General features: G+C 42.3%; 1 protein-coding gene and 1 non-coding gene across 2 annotated transcripts; one reads left to right on the top strand and one right to left on the bottom strand.

Moving 5' to 3' along the window:
• Positions 1–1,810: 1,810 nt before the first annotated feature.
• On the top strand, positions 1,811–2,650 carry LOC121774814. Its single transcript, XM_042171673.1, has one exon. It carries the CDS (start codon positions 2,042–2,044, stop codon positions 2,465–2,467), a length of 426 nt encoding a protein of 141 aa, XP_042027607.1. The 5' UTR covers positions 1,811–2,041; the 3' UTR covers positions 2,468–2,650.
• Positions 2,651–2,700: 50 nt separating this feature from the next.
• Positions 2,701–2,782, bottom strand: TRNAS-GCU. The gene has a single exon. It is a non-coding gene; the product is annotated as a tRNA-Ser (tRNA).
• Between the last annotated feature and the right edge of the window lie 13,195 nt (positions 2,783–15,977).

Here is a 15,977-nt window from a genome sequence, read left to right as displayed (position 1 = left end):
GGATTCATAAGTGCGTTTTATGAAGTGACCACACTTCGCACTTACATAGGTGATTTTTAGTCAAGTACCTTGCCATACTTGGTGTCTTTGAGAACTCCATCTCTTTGAGATCCTTAAGAACCATTAAAAGTCATAGACTTATCCTTTACCACTAGGCATGTTCTCCAACACTCTATTGCTCTTTAGGGAATAGATATAGTTGAGTGTTTCTCATGAACTCTCATAGCTTAGTTTTCCCATTGAACCAAGTTCTTGGGATCTTCAGTCTTCATGGTTGGGTTACCACTATGACAATTCTTTAATTTGTGGATTTCAAACCCATTCCCTCTAGCAACTTATTCATTTGATCACGGTTTAACCCTTTGGTTAGCGGATCCGCTAGATTATCTATTGACTTCACATAGTCAATTGTAATCACCCCTGTTGTGATCAAAAGTCTCACGGTGTTATGTCGTCGACGAATGTGACGAGACTTCCCGTTGTACAAGCCATTATTCGCCCTTCCAATAGCGGCTTTGCTATCGCAGTGAATCATCACCGGAGGTACAGGTTTAGACCAACATGGAATGTCCTCGAGGAAATTCTTAAGCCACTCGGCTTCCTCACCAGCTTTGTCTAGAGCTATGAATTCGGATTCCATGGTTGATCGGGCTATATAAGTCTGTTTCGTGGATTTCCACGAGACAGCAGCGCCCCCGATGGTAAAGACATATCCACTAGTGGAAAGTGAGTCTTTATTATCGGATATCCAGTTTGCATCACAGTACCCTTCAAGTACCGGGGGGTACCTTGCAAAATGCAGCCCATGATTTTGAGTATGTTTTAAGTATCTCAAAACCCTTACAAGAGCTTTCCAATGCTCTTTGCTTGGATTACTCGTGTAGCGTGCTAGCTTATTCACGGCGCAAGCAATATCGGGTCTCGTACAATTAGTCAAGTACATAATGCACCCGATAACCTTCGCATAATCTTCTTATGCGACAGGTTCGCATTTGTTCTTGCTAAGGTGAACATTTAGCTCTATAGGCGTCTTAGTCGGCGTGCTGTCATAAGCATTAAATCTTTTTAGCACTTTCTCCACATAGTGAGATTGTGTTAAGGTGATTCCCTCGGATGTTCTTAGAATCTTCATTCCAAGAATTACATCGGCTAGACCCATGTCCTTCATGTCAAAATTTCTTTTCAACATGGCTTTAGTTTCGTTAATCATTCGGGTACTACTGACCATGATTAACATGTCATCAACGTAGAGACATACTATAACATATCCGTTATTAGTATTTTTTTTCCTGGTAAAATTGATAATACATTTTTAAAAATTTATATTACCTCATTTAGGCAAAATATATCATTAAAATAATAAAATTCAATTGAAGTAGTAAAAAATTTAAATTTAAGGAAAAAAAATACACATGAAAAAATAAAAGTGGTTGAAGTGAAAAAGGTGGGCCTCTCATGAATCTTACATTACTCATGTATAGTCAAAATTGGAAGACTATAGTTTGATTATTACTTTATGCATATGTTATTGTTTTTACTGGGATAAAAAAATAAAGGTTTAGATTAAATCTTTCACCTCATTATTGACACGTAGAGAATCTAAATCTTTCACCTCATTATTGACACGTAGAGAATCTAGCTTTTCAATGTCTTGAAAGAACAAACATGCTATTATAAATATATACCACTCCTATTACTTAAAAAAAACATACATTATATAATTAATGAAGCATGAGCTAAGTAAGGGTTTGACTATCCTACCACATAGACAAAGGAACGGCCAACAAAAGCACCCAAAATAGAATAATATTCTCAGACCACTAATTAGAGCACGATTTATTGGATGCCCCCATATAATAATAGTAGTAATAATTTGAATAACCGAGTGAGCCACGTGGCCGAAATCTATGAATAGAACTCCACCTATCCGACGGTCCAAATTCAACCTGACCTCCTTTTCACCCAACCCATTCTCTACAAAGAAACGAAATTAATCAGAGTTCAAACTCAAATTCAAACCAAAAAGCAATCAAAAGCGGAGATGGGGGTGGTGATGATCGACGGGACGACGGTGAGGTCGTTCGTGAACGACGAGGAGCATTTCGTGAAGGGCGTGGACGAGGCGTTCGTGGAGCTGGACCTGAACCAGGACGGGGTGCTGTCGCGGTCGGAGCTGAGGCGCGCGTTCGAGTCGACGCGGCTGGTGGACACGGACTTTGGGGTGGACGTGGCGATGCCGCCCGAGGAAGTGACGAAGCTGTACGACTCCATCTTCGCGAGGTTCGACTGCGACAACAGCGGGACGGTGGACCAGAAGGAGTTCAGGGACGAGATCAGGAACATACTGCTCGCCATCGCCGACGGCCTCGGCTCCAACCCTATTCAGATGGCGCTCGAGGAGGGCGATAGGAATCTCCTCAAGAAGGCCGCCGATCTCGAGGCCTCCAAGACTGCTAAGCCTAATTGATTTGATCATCATCTTTTCATATTTCACTTGTGTTGTGCTCTGTTTTTGTTTCTTTTTTTTTTTAATTATTGTGGCAAATGTGTGTTTGTATTGTATGGTTAATGGTTATGGTAGTTAGTTTTCCTTGAAATGTTACCGTTTTTGGGTTTCTAAATGTACGAATTGGTGTAAGAATTTATTCTATATCCAATCGAATGACTCAAAATTGATGAATAAGAACATGAAAAAATAAACGACGCCTGAGAGATTCGAACTCTCGCGGGGAAACCCCATGTACTTAGCAGGCACACGCCTTAACCACTCGGCCAAAGCGTCTTGATGCTTATCTTCTCTTTTATTTATTTATAGATATAAAATTACACCTTTTGTTGTATGAATTACTTGCGTTATAGTTTGACTAGGGACTGTTATATTCCTAATTCAATACTTAATTGTTAACTATAACTAAATAATAGTCATTAGATATTTAAATTAAGAGCCTATATCATCAGTCCTAAAATGTCAATACGATCAAAAAAACGTCAATAAGGGTATTAAGATCAATTTACAATAAATTAGTTGTAATTAACTTTAGAAAAAAATCTCATAACTTTAAAACGCATATAAATTTTTCGATTTAAATTATTTTTCGCACAACATATATCAAATTAAAGATAATTTCATAAGGATTTTAACGAGATCTCACTTGCATATGTTCCGATGTCAAAATTTGAAAAAAAAATCGAAAATTTTCAATTTTTCCGTACAATAACAAATGTCAATATAATATATAAAATATCTCAATATAATACATGTAGAATGTCAATATAAGCAATGTATTAACATTCTCAAAGCATTGTGTTGACATTCTCAAAGCATTGTGTTGATATTTTCGAAACACTATATTGACATTTTCATCCAAAACCTTAATATGGTAGTTTTTTGTATCTTTTTTCGATTTAATTAATAAAAACAAAAATTACACGTGACAAATTGTAGACCACAAGTTTTCTAAAATCCTATGATCTTAAATTAGTTGTAGTTAACAATTAATCACTTCCTTAGTTTGATATTGGTACAAACGTTTTATTTGTGATTAATTCATTTTAATACATTCTATGGAGCTTCTCTCCTTTTTGAGTTTAAAAATAAGTCGTATAAATGTGACTTTAAACATTGCGGCTCAACCACTACTGCTCTTAAATGAGTTCAAATTGAAGAGTTCTCTAAAGGCTACAATAGCTGCACAAATTTACCTATAAATAGCCCTACTCTTCATTGTTAAACACACACAAACAAATAAAGCTGGAATTTAGAGATACATCTCATCCAAATTAAAACTTAATTGAAGATTTTAGGTGTCTTGACTATCATTCAATTTTTATTAATCTTCTGAACTTCTTATTGGTCCAAATTACAATCTTAGACTTGGTATTGTAAGGCCACCCTCAACGCGTTACGAGGGTGGCCCGAGTCACGTTACGGAGGGACGAGACAAGCACGGGACGCGTTGCAGCGTCCCGGCCCGTCACCAACCCGTCCCCAGCACGTCACGCGTTTCGTCACTCCGAGACGCGGCACAAGACGGCTCACCACGCTCTCCCGCGACGTGGCGCGCTCCCAGGCCATCTCTATAAATACTTCTAATTCATCCTCATTTCACACACAACTACACATCTATTCTTCCCAAATCATCTCCATTTCCTCTCCAATTTTCATCTCAAATCATCTCTCTTTTATTCTTCCCCCAAATTTAATCGATCTCATGGATCCGTATGAGCAAATGCGTCGAATAATGGAAGAATCACTTGAAGAAGATAGACGCCGGGAGGCGGAGGAAGCCGCGCCGCCCCAAAGACGCTCCCGGACTTACATCCATCGTAACCGGGAGGAAGCCGCCGCAAGGTTAGTCCGCGACTACTTCTTCGATAACCCGGTGTGGGGAGATACCTACTTCCGCCGCCGTTTCCGCATGCGGCGACCGCTATTTCTACACATCGCAAATACATTGGCGGCCCGGGAAGAGTTCTTCCAAGAAAGGTTCGACGTCGTCGGCCGTCCCAGCCACACGACGCTACAGAAATGTACTGCAGCAATCCGTCAGCTTGCTACTGGACAAACGGCGGATGTGTTCGACGAATACCTCCACATTGGAGACAACACTGGGAGAATGTGCTTGCTCCAATTCTGCAAAGGCGTCCGGGCAGCCTTCACCGACAAATTTCTCCGGAAGCCAAGCACGACAGATTGCCAGTTCCCCGGGATGCTTGGCAGCGTTGACTGCATGCACTGGCAATGGAAGAATTGCACGGTGGCGTGGATGGGGTCGTACACGAGCGGCCACAAAGGCACCCACCCCATCATTATACTCGAGGCCGTTGCCGACTACCGGCTATGGATCTGACATGCGTACTTCGGGGTCCCCGGCTCGAACAACGACATAAACGTGCTCCACCAATCTGACCTCTTCGCCGAAGTTTTGGATGGTAAAGTGCCGGCCATCAACTTCACCGCTAACAACCGGCGCTATAAAATGGGGTACTATCTTGCCGACGACATCTACCCAAAGTGGCCAACCTTCGTGAAGACGTGCACTAGGCCTGTGAACGCAAAGCAGACACTTTTTGCGCAGAAGCAGGAGGCTGCTCGAAAGGATGTGGAGCGGGCGTTCGGGGTTCTCCAAGCGCGCTTCAACATTATCAAAGCCCCGGCTCGTACGTGGTTCATGGAGAGCATGGTTGATATCATGTATACGTGCATAATCTTGCACAACATGATTGACCAAGACGAAGGACCCGAGGCGGGAAATTGGTTCAACCCCGAAGCCCCGGAAGCTCAACCGCCAGTAGTCCGCCTCGATGTGGAGTGCATCCGTCTATACAAAAACGGTTGTCTATTTGGGCAAGGACACGTGACTCTTCCGCCCACACCCAACTCGAAGATGATCTAATGGAGCACATTTGGACAAACTTTGGGGGATGAAATTAAATTATGTATTTTGTAAATTTTTTAAGATTTTTAATTATGTTTTGTTAATTTTTTTCGAATTTTATGTTGTAATGTTATTTTATTTTTCATGAAGTGTGTTTTTTATTAATTGAATTTGTTGGAAAAAAATAAAAAAAATAAAATTGAATGAATAGTAATTTAAGGGACGGATAAGAGACGGAGGGTTGCAGGTTCCGTCCCTTAGTTAAGGGATGGAGTAAAAAAGTACAGTGGGGCCCGCGAATAGTAATTTAAGAGACGGTTAAGGAACGGTATAGTGACCGCGCTGTGGAGGGCCTGTTGGTTCTACTGATTACAAGAGATAAAGGCCGGGCGTAATACAACCCAAAAGAAGGAATACAAGAAACGAAACTGAACTGAATTACAATGAAACAAATAAACCGTGAATGTTTAGCCGAGTCGAGGAGGCCTCTTCCCGCAAGACGAGATACGCCCCAGTAGTGCTCTTCGGTTTGGCGTTTCGTCCCCAAAGGTAAAACGACTACGTCTCTTTTGATGCAGCACCGCAATTAGTAGAGCTCCGGCGAACTGGATGGAGGAGAGAGCAGAGCTTCGACAGAAAGACAATGCAGAGAGGGAGAGAGCTTATGATGCAGAGAATGCTTGGAATTGTGTGTCCTAATGCAGTGGTATGGCTAGCCTATTTATAGGCCAAGCCACCATGCAGGGTCAACCGAGCCATGAAGGCTCATCATGGCAGATTCGTAACCGACGTCGGTTACGAGCGTGTGGCAGACGTGTGCCTTTCGCATGTGGAGCGTGTGGATTTCTCACGTGGCAGCCGTGACTGTGCCTCGCTTGACGACGTGTCAAGCCACTTGGATTGCTGACTCGGCGGTGGTCCAAAAAGAATAGTTTGGGCCAAGCCCCAAGCCCAAAGACCACCCAAAGACCAATTGCCAAGATCCAAGTCCAAGTCCAAGTCCAAGCCCAAGATCAAGATCAAGATCGAGATCGAGATCGGGATCGGGATCGGGCCCGGGGCCCGCGGCCCGCGGCCCGCGCCCAAGCCCACGAGCACAAGCCCACGAGCGGCGGCGGCGGCGCGCGCGTGTGTGCGCGTGTGGGCTTTTTCACTCATCTTGGTCCACTATAATTATTAAGTAACATAAAGTCACTTAATTTATACACATTAAAAGATGTGTTAATCTTCCAATGTGGGATAATTAACACTAGTTAATTATTCTCTAAGCTCCAACTCCAAGCTTTAATTAAAAGCTAATTATGCCCAACTTTAATCCACTATTTCTCACTCACCGGAAATCAGATTTGAGAAAGTGAATATACTACATTTATCTACTTAAAATGTAGATCTACGCTATGTCATTTAATTTCACAAAATTAAATGTGTCGTCACATTTATTATTTGGTCAAAATCCATTGACCGGGCATATTTAATACCATGATTTCTACAATCCCCCACATGAGTGGAAATAGCCGAATGCATATGCATGCAGACACAAGCTCAACCCTCGAGAGGTATATAAGTATAAGGATAGGTAGTTGTTGACTTTGAATCCTCCATAGTCGACACCATCGGATACACAGGCGGCTTAGTAGCGCGATGCTTTGAACTAATCCCCCACGGCGTGCACCGAGACAATGGTGTTAACGCTTAAACACCTCAACCTCATCCGTTCTCACGTTTTGTGTCCATTGCGGTCTTGGACACCACTTTGGATTCATAAGTGCATTTTTTATGAAGCGACCACACTTCGCACTTACATAGGTGATTCTTAGTCAAGTACCTTGCCATACTTGGTCTCTTTGAGAATTCCATCTCTTTGAGATCCTTAAGAACCATTAAAAGTCATAGACTTAGCCTTTACCACTAGGCAAGCTCTCCAACACTCTATTGCTCTCTAGGGAATAGATATAGTTGAGTGTTTCTCATGAACTCTCATAGCTTAGTTGTCCCTTTGAACCAAGTTCTTGGGATCTCCAGTCATCATGGTTGGGTTACCACTGTGATAGTTCTTTAGTTTGTGGATTTCAAACCCATTCCCTCTAGCAACTTATTCATTTGATCACGGTTTAACCCTTTGGTTAGCGGATCCGCTAGATTATCTATTGACTTCACATAGTCAATTGTAATCACCCCTGTTGTGATCAAATGTCTCACGGTGTTATGTCGTCGACGTATATGTCGAGACTTACCGTTATAGAAGCCATTGTTTGCCCTTCCAATAGCTGCTTGGCTATCGCAGTGGATCAGCACTGGTGGCACTGGCTTAGACCAACATGGAATGTCTTCAAGGAAGTTCTTAAGCCACTCGGCTTCCTCACCAGCCTTATCCAAGGCAATGAACTCCGATTCCATTGTTGATCGGGCTATACAGGTCTGTTTTGTGGATTTCCACGATACAGCACCACCCCCAATAGTAAAGATATATCCACTTGTTGAAAGTGAGTCTCTATTATCGGATATCCAATTGGCATCACAGTACCATTCAAGTACCGGGGGGTATCTCGAGAAGCGTAGCCCATAATTTTGAGTATGTTTTAAATATCTCAAAACCCTTACAAGAGCTCTCCAATGCTCTTTGCTTGGATTGCTCGTGTAACGACTCAACTTGTTCACGGCACAAGCGATGTCAGGTCGAGTGCAATTAGTCAAGTACATAATGCACCCGATGACCCGTGCATACTCTTCTTGAGCAACGGGCTCGCATTTGTTCTTGCTCAAGTGAACGTCGAGTTCAATTGGAGTCTTAACCGGCGTGCCATCATAGGCTTTGAATTTATTCAATATCTTCTCAACATAATGTGATTGTGTTAAGATGATTCCATCATTCGTTCTTAGAATCTTCATTCCAAGAATTACATCGGCTAGACCCATGTCTTTCATGTCAAAGTTTCTCTTTAACATGACATTTGTATCGTTAATTACTTGAGTGTTGCTACCCAAGATTAACATATCATCAACGTAGAGACACACTATAACATGACCGTTATTAGTGCTCTTGATGTAGACACACTTGTCGCACTCGTTGATTTTAAACCCATTTGATAACATCACATTATCAAACTTCAAGTGCCATTGCAATGGCGCTTGTTTCAATCCATATAGGGACTTTACGAGCTTGCATACCTTTTTCTCTTGTCCAGGTACTACAAACCCTTCGGGTTGTTCCATATAGATTTCATCTTCTAGTTCACCATTTAGAAACGCGGTCTTTACATCCATTTGATGAATCTCAAGATTGTGCAATGCAGCAATAGCGAGAAGCACTCGTATAGATGTAATCCTTGTTACAGGTGAATAGGTATCGAAGAAGTCATGTCCTTCCTTTTGTTTAAAACCCTTTACTACTAATCGGGCTTTATACTTATCAACTGTTTCATCGGCCTTAAACTTTCTTTTAAGAACCCATTTGCATCCTAAAGGTTTAGCACCTTCGGGCAAATCAACCAACACCCATGTGTGGTTTAGCAAAATTGAATCAATTTCGCTTTGAACAGCTTCTCTTCAATGCAGCCCGTCTAGGCCAGCAAAGGCTACTTTTATCGATGTTGGTTCTTCATCCAACATGAAAGCAATGTAGTCAGGACCAAAAGTTTTTGGTGTTCTGACTCTATTACCACGTCTTAGTACTGTAACTTTTGGATCGGGCCTTGCACGCTTGCGCGATTCAGGTTCCGCATCTGCTGATTTAGAACTAGTGGCTTCTTCTTCCACTTGTTTAGAACTAGTGGCTTCTTCAATTCTTGTCTCAGAATTGGTTGAGACTTTTTCCTTGTCTTTGCAAGGAAATGTATTTTCGAGAAATACAGCATTCCTCGACTCAATTGTTGTTCCTACTGTGATAGTCGATATTTCAGACTTGTGAACAACAAATCGATATGCACTACTGTTAAGTGCATATCCAATGAAGATGCAATCAACCGTCTTAGGTCCGATTGTAACTTCTTTGGGCGGAGGAACCATCACCTTTGCCAAACACCCCCACACTTTGAGGTATTTGTAGGATGGCTTCCTTCCCTTCCACAACTCATAAGGAGTGACATCTTTTCCTTTGAGAGGGATCTTATTCAAGATATAGTTGGCTGTCAAAACAGCTTCCCCCCACATGTTACGTGGTAATCCTGAAGTTAGAAGCAGTGCATTCATCATCTCTTTTAGAGTTCGATTTTTGCGTTCTGCAACACCATTAGATTGTGGTGAATATGGAGCAGTTGTTTGATGAATTAAACCACTTGCGTTGCATAACTCCTCAAACGGGGCTACATATTCGCCTCCTCTATCGCTTCGAATCATTTTGATTTTTCAACCAAGTTGATTCTCAACTTCGTTCTTATAATTTTTGAACGCTTCTATTGCTTCATCTTTACTTCTTAAAAGATAAATGTAGCAATACCTTGTGCAATCATCTATGAAAGTGATAAAGTACTTTTTACCACCTCTTGTTTGCACCATCTTTAAATCATATACGTCCGTGTGAATTAATTCAAGGGGTTTTGTGCTTCGTTCAACCGAGTGAAACGGCAACTTAGTCATTTTTGCTTCAAGACAAATTTCACATTTATCTTGGGTATCCAATTCATTAGCCTTTAGTAAATCTAAATTCACTAATCTTTTAATAGCTTTTGAATTCACATGTCTCAATCTACAATGCCACAAATTTGAAGACTCAATCAAATAAGAGGAAGTAGATGCTTTATTCTTATTAGCCAGTGGCTTTGGAACACGCAGTGTTGCTACACTAAGCTTGAAAAGTCCGTCGGTTACATAACCTTTTCCGAGGGACTTCCCAAACTTATACAATGCAAACCTATCGGATTCAAATACAAGTTTAAAACCCTTATTCACTAGTATTGATCCTGAAACTAGGTTCTTCCGGATGTCCGGAACGTGCAGCGCATCCTTCAAGGTGATTGAGACGCCAGACGTCATCTTTAGGATTACATCACCAACTCCGAGGATTTCAGACGAGGCTTGATTCCCCATGTTTATCTTTCTCCCTTCAACGTTGTTGTAGGTGGAGAACATACTCCTATCTGCGCAAACATGTGCAGTAGCGCCGGTATCAATATACCAGCCACCCTTGTTGTTGTTGACAAGGTTGACCTCTTCAGTGACCACAACAATGAGGTCGTTCTCATCCCAGTCCTTGAATTCCTTCTCAATGACGTGGGCAGCCGGCTTCTTCTTCTTGCTACGGCAGTCTTTAGCAAAGTGGCCTGGTTTGCCACACTTGTAGCAGTCGCCTTCAAACTTCTTTGAAGGCTACTTTCCCTTCCCTTTGTCATTTGGACGGTTTGGGCGAGGGCGTTTGTTGGAGGGTCCGCCCCGCTCCAACAGATTGGCTTTGGCCTCATTTGGGGTGAAGCCCTTAGCCTTTTGATCACTTTTGCGCACGTCGGCCTCGATGCGCAACTTCACGATCAAGTCTTCAAGGGTCATCTGCTTTCGCTTGTGCTTGAGATAACTCTTGAAGTCCTTCCAACTTGGAGGGAGCTTGTCAATGATCGTGCACCTTAGGAACTTATCGGGCAATGTCATCCCTTCAGCCACTAAGGAGTGGATGATCATTTGGAGCTCTTGGACTTGCTCCATGATGGGTCGAGAGTCGACCATTTTGTAGTCCATAAACTTGGATGCTACAACCTGTTCAGTCCCTGCAGCATTGTCTATGCTATATTTCTTCTCTAGGCTTTCCCACATTTGTTTAGATGTGGTTACATTGGAGTATACATTATAGAGGCTATCATCTAATGCACTTAAAATAAAGTTTTTACATAGATAATCCCCTTTTCTCCAAGCTTCATAGTCCGCCATGACTTCGAGCCTAGTCTCTTGGTCGCTTGGCGCGGGCGGCTCGTTCTCCGTGAGGAAGTTGGCGACGCCCAATGTTGTCAAGTAGAACAACATCTTTTGATACCACCGCTTGAAGTCAGATCCTCCAAACTTTGGTGGCTTCTCGGCAGGTGGCATCATTCTTGGTGCCAAAGGTGCCGCAGTTGGTCCTTGGAAGGAACCAATTCCGTTGCCCCCGAAGGAGCCAACAACGTGGTTGGGCATAGAGCCCCCACCATTCACGTTAGGCATAGAGCCCGCCATGGTCGTACCAGCCCCGAAGGGACTAGCACCCGCATGAGACCCGAAGGCCCCAGCATTCGTGTGAGACCCGAAGGCCCCAACACCCGATCCATTAAAGGACCCGAAGGAACCACTCAAAGTGGAACCAACCGACCCACTCGAAGTGGATCCACCAGTGAGCCCAAGGGGGTTAACGAACTCCCAAGGGGTTGTTGAGGAAGAAGGATAGCGCCCGGGAGTGGGCATCATCGTCGGAATCGACGACGTGTTGACAGGTCCAGTGGTCGCCATGGTTGAAGGAATGGCGGCGGTGGTGGCGGCAGCGGTGGTGTTGGATTCCGTCGACATCTCCAGCAAAGGTGTATTAAGTTTCGAAAGTATTTAGTTCAGTTTAAAAGGTCCAAATCCCTTCAAAGGCAAGCTATCTCGTCTTGCGATTGTTGGTTCTACTGATTACAAGAGATAAAGGCCGGGCGTAATACAACCCAAAAGAAGGAATACAAGAAACGAAACTGAACTGAATTACAATGAAACAAATAAACCGTGAATGTTTAGCCGAGTCGAGGAGGCCTCTTCCCGCAAGACGAGATACGCCCCGGTAGTGCTCTTCGGTTTGGCGTTTCGTCCCCAAAGGTAAAACGACTACGTCTCTTTTGATGCAGCACCGCAATCAGTAGAGCTCCGGCGAACTGGATGGAGGAGAGGGCAGAGCTTCGACAGAAAGACAATGCAGAGAGGGAGAGAGCTTATGATGCAGAGAATGCTTGGAATTGTGTGTCCTAATGCCACCATGCAGGGTCAACCGAGCCATGAAGGCTCATCATGGCAGATTCGTAACCGACGTCGGTTACGAGCGTGTGGCAGGCGTGTGCCTTTCGCATGTGGATTTCTCACGTGGCAGCCGTGACTGTGCCTCGCTTGACGACGTGTCAAGCCACTTGGATTGCTGACTCGGCGGTGGTCCAAAAAGAATAGCTTGGGCCAAGCCCCAAGCCCAAAGACCAATTGCCAAGATCCAAGTCCAAGTCCAAGTCCAAGTCCAAGTCCAAGATCGGGATCGGGATCGGGATCGGGCCCCGCGCCCGCGCCCACGAGCACGGGCTCGGGCGGGGCGGGGCGGGCGGCGGCGGCGGCGGCGCGCGCGTGTGCGCGCGTGTGGGCTTTTTCACCCATCTTGGTCCACTATAATTATTAAGTAACATAAAGTCACTTAATTTATACACATTAAAAAATGTGTTAATCTTCCAATGTGGGATAATTAACACTAGTTAATTATTCCCTAAGCTCCAACTCCAAGCTTTAATTAAAAGCTAATTATGCCCAACTTTAATCCACTATTTCTCACTCACCGGAAATCGGATTTGAGAAAGTGAATATACTACATTTATCTACGTAAAATGTAGATCGACGCTATGTCATTTAATTTCACAAAATTAAATGTCTAGTCACATTTATTATTTGGTCAAAATCCATTGACCGGGCATATTTAATACCATGATTTCTATAGGGCCTAATTAACAAACCTCAAAATTCGATGTTGTTACTTTATTGATTCCACCTTCAAACTAAATTCTTGTTTTTTTTTTGTATTTTGACTCGTGTATTGGTGAAAACGAAAAGTAGTCAAAAGAACGAAAGACCTCCCCACAAATAGAGGTTGAATTGTACTCCCTCCGTCCCGCACTACTCGCACGTTTCATTTTCGGCACGGAGATTAAGGAATGAGTGTATAGCAAAGTCAAATATTTAGGTGCAAATTTTTACTAAAAATGGAAATAGTGCAAATAACTTGGGACGCCCAGAAAGGAAATAAGTGCAAGTAGTCCGGGACGGAGGGAGTATTAACTTACAAAATATTCCACGACTTATATTTCATATTACTACTCCATTTGTTTTGCTTATTTAAAATGAGAGTACATTTTTTCTTCTTAGTAGTATATCTCAAATTGACACATTACGGTACTCCCTCTGTCCCATAAAAGAGTTCTATTTTATTTTTATCAAAAATAATAACTAGATCACATATTCTACTAACTAACTTTACTCACATTTTATATTTAAACTCGTGTCCACACAAAATACGACTATATTGTGAAATATAGGGAGTACTATTTTGAAAAATAATAAAGTAACTTAAACACTCTTTCAAAGTTTAACTAATACATTCAATCATTTCATATCTCCATTTCAAACATCTAATCATCATTTTTATTTTAATATCGGTAAACAATTATGTGTCAATTTACTCCCTCCGTCCTCTAAATATTATTCCACTTTGACCTGAGATGAATAATAAGAAATGTAATGAAAAATGAGTTGAAAAAGTTAGTGGAATATGGTTCCTATTTTTATATATTAGTTTTATAATAAAATGTGAGTAGAAATGAGTTAGTGGAATATGAGGTCTATTACTAAAAATGGTAAAAAATGAAATGAGACAATTTTTGTGGGATGAACCGAAATGGAAAAATGAGACAAACTTTTAGGGACGGAGGGAGTATTATTTTACTTGTAAGTATTTCCTATATTCTATTATTCTCTCTGTCCCTTAAATTTGTCTCACTTTGATAGGGCATGGATTTTAAGAAATGTAACGAAAAGTGAATTGAAAAAGTTAGTGAAAGGTGAGTTCTACTTTTACATATTAGTTTTATAATAAAATGTGAGTAGAAATGAGTTACTGAAATATGAAATCCACTATAAAAAAATAGTAAAAAGTGAAATAGGAAAAATTTCGTGGGACTGACAGAAATGGAAAAATGGGATTAACTTTAGGGACTGAGAGAGTATTTTGTTTATAAAAACTACTGTATTAGAGCATCCGCGGCGCTGCTCTCCTGGACGGACGACGTCCATGCCGCTGGTGCGGCGGTGTGCTGTCCGCCACTGTGCTCTTGCCGTTGGCACGGACGTGCTCGATGCATCTAGCACGTCCGTGCTGCTGAGCAGGCTGATGTGGCGGCACGGGATTGGCCAACGGCAAAGCCGTTGGCATTTTCGATTTTTCTTTTTTTAAAAAAATCAAATTTAATCTAAAAATCAATTTTAAAAAAAATATGTATTTTTATGTATTTTAATAAAAAATCAATTATGTATTTTTTATTATTTTAATTATGTATTTTTATTTTTTAAGATTTTAATTATGTAATTTTTAATTTTTAGGATTTTAAGTTTGTAATTTTTATTTTATATGATTTAATTATGTAATTTTTATATTTTAATGTATTTTTAGTAATTGAGGTATTTAAATTAAATAATGGAATGATGAGACCCTTTAGCATGTCCTTGCGGAAGAGCATGAATGTGAGTGTTGTGTTCTTGGGAAAAAGCCGGGAGTAAAAAAGTAATAAAACTGGGTCCAGGTCCACATCCGTGCTCTTTGACAAGAGCACGGACATGGATGTTGTTAGTCCCAAACTAGCTGCACAATTTCATAGAATCGAGGAGTACTTTATATTGATTCAATATACTCCATACTCATATATTTAAACGAGTCCAGAGTTAATGATAAATTAAGTAGTTCATTAAAGCATCCGCAACGGTGGCGACGGTCGCCACCGCCTCCGCGCCGCTGGCAAGGCGAAGCACCGCCGCCGCTGCGCTCGCGCCGCTGGCACGGCGCCGCGCCAGCGAGCAGCTGACGTGGCGGCACGGGATTGGGCAACGGCATAGCCGTTGCCTTCAAAAAAATTTTTTTATTTAAAATCGGTTTTTAATTAAAAAAACCGATTAAAAAAAAAAATTTCACTTCCCAAAAAAATTATAACCGTTTATTACCTTTTTTACACTTTTTTCCCCCCAAAAATACACACTTTCATCTATAAATACCCCCACTTTCACACCCAAAAATTCACATCAAACTACACAATTCTCATCTTCATTCTCCAATATCCATTCTCATCTTCATTCTCCAATATCCATTCTCATCTTCATTCTCCAATATCCATTCTCATCTTCATTCTCCCATATCCATTTTCATCTTCATTCTCTCATACCCTAACAATGTCCGGCCAAGGCGATGACAACCCGCCCTCTCACGGTTGGAACCCCCAATGGTTCGGGGGACAACCGTTTCCTAGTCCGGAAACGGAATATTCGGCCCCTCCTCTCACCCAAGATTCGGCCGTTCCGGGTGGCTACCGGCCATACCAAATCGACGACCAAGGTGCCTCCGAAGGGCGATACGGGTGGACACCGGAGCCTAGGTCGACCGCCCCTTCCCAAACTCCGACTCCTCCTACTCACGCCGGTGTCCGCACAACGTACACTCCGGCGGAGATGGATAAATTGTTCAAGGCGTACTTCGAAATCTCCGAAGATGCGGCGGTTGGCACGAACAAATCCGGCGATCACTTTTGGTGGCACGTCTCTCGCCGGTACAATGCAAACCGGCCGCCGGGAACGATCGAGCGCAACGAGAGTATGGTGCGCAACTGCATCGGCCGAGCCAACGAAGAAATTGGCATGTTCAATGGCTATTTC

This window comes from Salvia splendens, chromosome 17 (assembly GCF_004379255.2).
Source record: "Salvia splendens isolate huo1 chromosome 17, SspV2, whole genome shotgun sequence".
Taxonomy (NCBI): Eukaryota; Viridiplantae; Streptophyta; class Magnoliopsida; order Lamiales; family Lamiaceae; genus Salvia; species Salvia splendens.
The sequence above is the reverse complement of the archived record's forward strand: the minus strand, read 5'-3'. Positions and strand labels throughout refer to the sequence as shown.

Excerpts from the sequence above, each read along its gene's own strand:
- LOC121774814 (XM_042171673.1), top strand. The coding sequence starts at position 2,042 with ATGGGGGTGGTGATGATCGACGGGACGACGGTGAGGTCGTTCGTGAAC.